The sequence below is a fragment of the Nematolebias whitei genome, chromosome 22 (assembly GCF_014905685.2).
Source record: "Nematolebias whitei isolate Nwh7 chromosome 22, NemWhi1, whole genome shotgun sequence".
Classification (NCBI taxonomy): domain Eukaryota; kingdom Metazoa; phylum Chordata; class Actinopteri; order Cyprinodontiformes; family Rivulidae; genus Nematolebias; species Nematolebias whitei.
The window spans coordinates 936,291-943,662 of NC_056519.1; the positions used below are offsets into that span (position 1 = coordinate 936,291).

Below are 7,372 nucleotides of genomic sequence, written 5' to 3' on the forward strand. Positions count from 1 at the left end.
AACCAGTGGACCAGAGAACCAGTGGACCAGAGAACCAGTGGACCAGAGGACCAGTGGGGATACAAGGAGCAGTGGGCACACAAAAAAAAGGTTAATAAGACAGTAGGTCAGCTATGTTGTATGGTCTGGAGACAGAGACATGGACAAAAAGACAGGAGACAGAACTGGAAGTGTCAGAAATGAAGATGTTGAGTTTCTCCTTAGGAGTGACAAGGATGGAGAAGATCAGGAATGAGATCATCAGAGGTACAGCACAGGTTGAACAACTGGGAAATAACGTTAAGAGAGGACACACTGAGAAGAAGCTGGACTTCAGAGACCTTCAGAGACCTTCAATGGACTTCAGAGGCCTGTAGAACGTTCCAAACAGAGATCTGGGGTTTACTGACCTGCAGTGGACAATGATGGGGTCTTTGGTCCTGTTGGCCTGCTGGCGGACAATGTGGACAAACTGCAGGATGCTCTCGATGGCGTTCACCGTGGGGACGCCATGATCTGGCCACGAAGTGTAGTTCAGATGCAGGACGTCCCGGGTCTCATCAGCCTGTTGGAGGTGGCAAGCATTCAGCGTAAACGTAGTTTCTGAGCTCAGGAGCTTCCCTCAGGTAAGGTGAAGAGACTCACGTATCCCAGTCTGAACTTCCTGATGATCCACTCCGGAGACTCGTTCTCAGACAAGATCTCCAAGCTGATGTCGCCGTACATCACGGGCTCGTCTGTAAATGGCCAGTAATGATCGCACTTCACCTGGAAACATGGCGGCACAAATAAACTGCACACCTCAGGTAACACCTGTCAGGACGGACTGCTGCTGCATGTTCCATATATGGGCGTGTGGGCGGGACTTAATCTGGTTCCTGCTGGCTGCAGTTGTTAGAGAATTTACAGTCAGGGTTATGAATGTTTGTCTTGTGTCTTGGACACTGAACATGTTTCCCTCCTGCCTTCAGACCAGAACATTCTCTTATCTCCACCTGGAGACTCGCGGAGCATCCCTGACGTCCACAAACCACCTGTGGGCTTTTGGACCTTCAGAGTGTACTAAAGAGGACTGAACGTTTCTTCAGAAGAACCACAGCTCAAGTCAAGTGAAGCTTTTTTTAACTAGTTGGACCGTAGCTGGCTTGAGCACGAAGGAGCGCCCGCTGAACCGTTAATGTTCTAAAAGCAGATGACTTGGTTGGAGGTTCGTTGTTTTCATGCACACTGCATGTATCCATCAAAGTTCAGGCAGGTCCTCTGGAGAAGTCTTCTTGTTCAGACGTTTCTTCAGTCCGAGGAGCTGCAACAACCTCAGTCCTAAAAAGTTTACCTTTTACCTGATTACTGAGCAGGAACTTGAATGTTCTGAACCACTTCGGCTATGGCTGCCTCAGATGAGTCGGCGGGGGAGAGGGTGGACTCCAGAAACCGTCTGAGCACCATCCAACTGGTCGACCCACTATGTGAAGGTGCTGTTCATAAGACTGAGTTTGTTGCAGCTCCTCAGACTGAAGAAGTCTTTTAGATGAGATACGAAACGTTCAACACAAAGAAACCGTCCAGAGGACCTGAGTGAACTTTTTGATGGATCCATGGACGTAACCGGTCCTGATGTGGACTGGAGAGAAACCAGTTTAAAAAAACGTCACTTGACACGAGTTGTGGTTCATCTGAATAAACTTTTAGTCTTCTTTAATACTAGCTGACGGTCCAAACACACGTGTGTCCAGATCTGAAGAACAGATGAAGAACAGCAGGACTCCACATGACACACAGATAAAAGGCCACGCCTATTTTTATGTGACTGCTCAGTCAGTGTTCACACCGACCCACTTCTGCAGACGGTTGAACCATTCGTTGATGGAAACGTTCGGCTTGTTCAAGAGGGCAGTGACTTGAGTTTTGGTTTTTAAAACTTTTGAAAATATTTAACTTTATATTAAAAAACAGAGAAATACAGAAATTCCTTCAAAATCAATGTTCTTATTGACTCTGTGTTTGTCTTCTTATGCATTTATCCATTCAACCTTTATTTCTACAGGTAAATCCCATTGAGCCTCCAGGACTCATTTACAAGAGAGACCTGATTTAACAAAGAAAGATGACAACAATGGACAACAGCAACAACAATAAACAGTTATAAAAAGTCATACTATTTAAAAAAAAATTTTTTTTACAAATAGGATGGCTAAAAAAAAAGTAAAAAAAAAAGAAAAGTAACAAAAAACAGCTAGATTCTAAGGTGAATGTAGAAACTAAAAACAGGAACATGTCTGCATTGGTCCCTGCCAGGAGTCCAACAGATTCTTAAAGTCACTTGGAGAGGTCAAAGGTCGAGAGCTTCAGATCTTTTTACAAGATATTCCAGGAAACAGGAGCGGAGTAGGAGAAGGTCCTTTTGTCTAGTTCAGTCCTCACTGAGGGAACACTGCAGGTAATGATGTCCTGAGAGCGCACGCTGTAGCTGCACTCACACAGAGACATGTAGGAGGAGATGTATGAAGGCAGCAGACCAGGAAGTGATTTAAAGATGAAAATGTACCAGTGGGAGAGTCTGTGTGAAGTTAATGGTGACCAGTTAACCAGTGAATACTGGGTGCAGTGGTGGGTACGGTAATCACAGCCAGTTATGAATCTTAGTGCACCATGATAGACAGCATCCAACATCTGCAGCATCCAACATCTGCAGGGTTCTTGTAGGAGCGTTCATGTAAATAATGTCACCGTAATCAATGGAGGGAAGGAAAGTCACAGATACAAGGTGTTCCTCAGGGTTCAGAGTTAGACAGGATCTGTTTCTGAAAAAGAAACCCAGTTTAACTTCCAGTTTCTTTACCAAGTTTTCCACATGGAGCTTAAAAGAGAGATGTGAGTCGACCAAGATACACAAATATTTATAGGAATCAACAAACTCAATGGGGACACCATTTGACGATAAAATTGGAGGAAGAACTGCTGGGACCAACTTCCTGTTTGAAAACAATATCCCTTTGGTTTCATCAGCATTTAGGACAAGTTTGAGGCAGAACAAATCAGTCTGGATGATGTTGAATGCAGATTTCAAAAGCTGGAAAGCCTTAGCAACAGTTTTAGCTCGGCAATAAACAACTGTGTCATCAGCATAGAAATGTATGGATGCATTAGGGATGTTTTTACCTACATTATGTATGTAGATTGTAAAGAGGGTGGGTCCTAAGACTGAGCCTTGTGGTACACCATTGTTGACTGTTAAATAACTGGAGGAAGTACCATTATGTTGAACACATTGCCTCCGGTCTGAAAGATAGTTAGAGAACCAACCAATGGTGTGTTCTGAGAAACCGATTTCTGAGAGTTTATGACACAAGATGTTCTGATCCACAGTGTCAAAATCTTTAGACAGGTCTAAGAAAAGTGCAGCACAATAATCCTTAGCATCCAGTGCTTCAACAACGTCGTTAAGAACCTTCAGTGAAGCAGTGGTTGTGCTGTGTTGTTTCCTGAAACCAGATTGATGTGGAGGTAAGATGTTAAATGAGTCCAGGTCATTTTTGATTTGAGAGTTTATCAGTTTTTCTAGAACCTTGGCTAAAATGCAGAGTTTAGAGATTGGTCCATAGTTGTTTAGTGAGGGGGGGTCACCTCCCTTCAGCAAAGAAGAACAAAGGCTGTTTTCCAAGTGTCTGGATGGAGTTTTGTCTTATGGAGAGATTGAAGATGTGGGTCACAGGGACTGTGATGATATGAGCAGCCAGCCTTAAGAAATAAGGTGGAAGTTCATCTGGACCTGCAGATTTTTTAGGATCAAGATCTTTTAACAGTTTATTGACCTCACTGACTGAGAATGGAGAAAAAGAGAAGCTGTGATTAACTGAGGATTGACTTGTAGGAGGGATTTGATTTGTAGAAGTTTGGTTATTAAGTGAAGTGGCTGATCTTCCATTAGTAACTGTGTCAAATAAAGAACCAGAAGCAACAAAATGTTTGTTGAGACAGTTCAGGATCTCGTGCTTATTTGACACAGGAGCAGAGTTAACGAGAAGTTGTGATGGGAGGTCAGATGATTGGGGGGTGCCTGAGAGAGATTTGATGGTTTTCCAGAATCTGTTGGGGTCATTTAGATTTTTGGAGGTCTGAGATAAGAAATAGTTGTTTTGCAGCTTTGACAGCAGTTGTGCATTTATTCCTCATCTGTTGAAAACTCAACCAATCAGTGTCTGAGCCAGATTTTCTCGCTGTGGCCCAAAGATGATCTCTCCTGTGCAGGAGGTCAGCTAGCTCTGGAGTCAACCAGGGGCTGTCTCGTCCCTTTATTCTGAACTGACGAAAAGGAGCATGTTTGTTCACAAAATAAATGAAACTATTATGAAAATAGTTCCAAGCAGAGTTCACGTCATCAGTTAACAGAATACGATGTCAGTCAAAGTGAGACAGATCCCAGAGGAATGACTGTTCACAGAAATGTTTCAGATCCCTTTTTTTAATTAATCTGGGCTTAGAAGGTGGAAGTTTAATATCTCTCAAAGCAGCTGTCACACAATGATCACTCAAAATATCAGCGAATACACCTGTACCAGGGAATTTGTGAGGCATATTAGTTAGAAACAGGTCTAAGATGGAGGATTTTTCAGGACGGTTTTTGTTTGGTCTAGTCGGAGAGTTGATCAGTTGGGTAAGATTGAGAGACAGGCAACATTCCTTGAATTTATCACAGAGGGGTTGACTTATCCCAGTCAATGTTGAAATCTCCTGCCAAAAAGATATCTTTGAATTTTAAATTACCAAGGAATTCCATCAGGGAGGACAGAGCCTCAGGTGTTGCTGAGGGGGGACGATAACAACCCACTACAGATAAGATCTGGCCTCCATTCAAAGTGATGTTTACAGCTAAGGCATCAATTTGGTTTGGAATTGTTTTAGAAGACACAAGACTAGAAACCAGAGAATCTATGATTCAGATGTTAGTTTTTAGCTGCCATTTTCATACTTTAGCTAGTGTTTGGTTACATTTAGCTGGTATTTTTCTACCTTTATTTTTTAGCTAGGTTCAATATTTGACCTTTTATCTCAGGTTTCGAAACTTTGCACTTTGATACTGTTAGCTTTTTGCTAATTTAGCTCATGCTTTGCTGCTTTTAGCTTTTGGATCCTTGGGTTAGGGCTGTTCAGTACGTCAGTACTCACGTTCCTCTGGTTTAAATAAAGAAGTGACGCATGGTTTCTGAAACCTCTGCGCCCAACAGTCTGATTCATCTCCAGTGTTTGAGAGAACGTCTCACCCTTCGTCGTTCGTTGCACTGCGTCAACATGACGATTACGGGCGACTTCTGCTGCAGAACCATCTTCCAGAAGTCGTTGCGGGTCTCGGGCAGCGGACCCTGAGTGGCGATGTACTCCTTGGAGTGTTTGTAGCCCTGAACATCAGACACCGGGGTACAGGTTTGTCCGGTCGGAGCAAGTTGCCTCTGACTCTTTCACAGGTGAAGGTACTCACAGGTATGTAGTTGGCATTGATGTAGTCCGCACCTTCATCGTTGTGCATGGAGATCAGCTTCACCCGGCTGAAGTCATCTGGGAGCAGAGTTGGAGTTAGTCTGAGGTAAACTACAGTTAGTCATCAAACAACCAGAACAGTGTTCTCTGTAGAGAAGAAGCGACGTGTCGGCTCACAGGGCAGGATGTTGGTGTATCTGTTCTTGGGCCTGTTGACGGGCAGGTCCGCAGCATCGTGACTCAGGTCAAGGCCAACGGTCTTCAGCTCCTGGAACAGGTAAAACCTTCAGCTCAGACCCGGGACGCTCGGGTTTAACACCCGAGGACAACTGCTGCTTTGGAGAAAGAATCTTGACCATAGAGAAGTTGGTCCTACCTCAAACTGCAGCGAGAACTTGTAGGCTGAGTCTTTGCTCATTTCTTTAAAATAAGCCTCGAAGTCGTCGAGCTGCACCGGGCTGAAAGCAGAACAAGAATGACCTGAAGACTGGAAGCACTGACCACGAGTTTCTGACTCTGATGTTTGAAGGTTGAGCCGCTCATCATTTATTCCACTTTGGATCTGAGTCCAACAAGAAGTCTGATTTGAATCTGCTGGATTAGCTGAGTGTCGGGCTGAAGGACATGCAGCGGCTGAGTCTCGTTACCTGCTTAACTTCAGCTTCTTTAACGCAGTCTTGCTCCTATAAAAAACACACAGGATGAACTTCATCTGTCAACAAAGTCATGGTTTTCGGCTCGGACCGATGAAGGTGTGCCTGTCTGTGCAGCAGCAGCAGCGCCCCCTGCTGTTTGTTTTATATCAGCCGAAGGTAGCTGCAGCTGAAGTATCGTTACAGCTGCTTGTGCTGTAAACACTTATTCTGTGTGTGCATTCTGCACGATCACGATCAAATCCATCTTTTTTACACAGAGTACAATGTTTTTGGGTATGAACCTGATTTAGAGCCCACATTGTATTTATACACGCAAATAAATGAATAAATAAAATCTCTCTGTCAGGATCAGTTTTACAAACATTTTTGCAAATACTCAAAGAACTGATAATTACCAATAACACACCAATAACATAAAAATATATAGTGGTAATCAAATTTGGAATAAAATTGGGATATTTAGAAAATATGACAAAACTTTATTTAAAATTGTAGCTGATTTGAAATATTTGGCTTATTTTTCTTATATTTCAACTACAAATGTGTCTAAAACAAAAGAATTGTCTTTATTGATTAATCTACATCTGTTAAAAAATTTAGGTTTTAAATCAAAACTTTAGAAGAAATGCAAATAAGCCACACGCTCAAAAGTAACATCTGCTTCCTGAACCAGGTGTGGCAAGGGGGCGTGGCCTATTTGCACATTTTGTAAACATTGCGATGGAACATTTTAGGTCGTCTTAGATAAATTCACACCCTAAATGTGAGAAAAGCCAACTAAATACTTAAAATCTGTCGGCTGTAAAACTTTTCACAGATGATGCCTTTAATCTGACAAGATTTCGATTTAGCCATGAATAATTTCACATAAACGTAGAAATAAAGACTCTGTGTTTTATTCATAAGTGATGCACACACTTCAGGAATAAAATCGTTTAGATTAAAGTATAAACGGCGAGAGACAGACCCAGGCATCGGTCCGACCCACATTATGCTCTGCAGTCTTCACTTTCTCAGGACTTTTAACTTTTCATGCATATATTTTGAAAGAACACCGACCTCCACCAGAAATTACTTCTAGTCCTAATTTAAAAACATGTGACAAAAGAAATCAATCAATCAGCCTCTAACCAGCAATCATGCCAATCTAAAGTCTAGAAAAAACAGCTGCAGTGACTAATGCTATGAAAACATGCAGCACAGGAGGGTTAGCTTCAGGCTACAGAGGGGTTAGCTTCAGGCTAGAAAGTGGTTAGCAACAG

General features: G+C 42.7%; 1 protein-coding gene across 1 annotated transcript in view; it reads right to left on the bottom strand.

Moving 5' to 3' along the window:
• ptpro (protein tyrosine phosphatase receptor type O) overlaps positions 1–7,372 on the bottom strand; it is a 47,492-nt gene that overhangs the window by 7,951 nt on the left and 32,169 nt on the right. The window contains exons 20-26 of the mRNA XM_037696101.1: positions 6,102–6,137; positions 5,831–5,912; positions 5,632–5,722; positions 5,456–5,532; positions 5,241–5,375; positions 625–747; positions 390–544 (exon numbers count right to left, since the gene is read on the bottom strand). Coding sequence (XP_037552029.1) covers positions 390–544; positions 625–747; positions 5,241–5,375; positions 5,456–5,532; positions 5,632–5,722; positions 5,831–5,912; positions 6,102–6,137 — 699 coding nt within the window. The remainder of the gene's footprint in view (positions 1–389; positions 545–624; positions 748–5,240; positions 5,376–5,455; positions 5,533–5,631; positions 5,723–5,830; positions 5,913–6,101; positions 6,138–7,372) is intronic.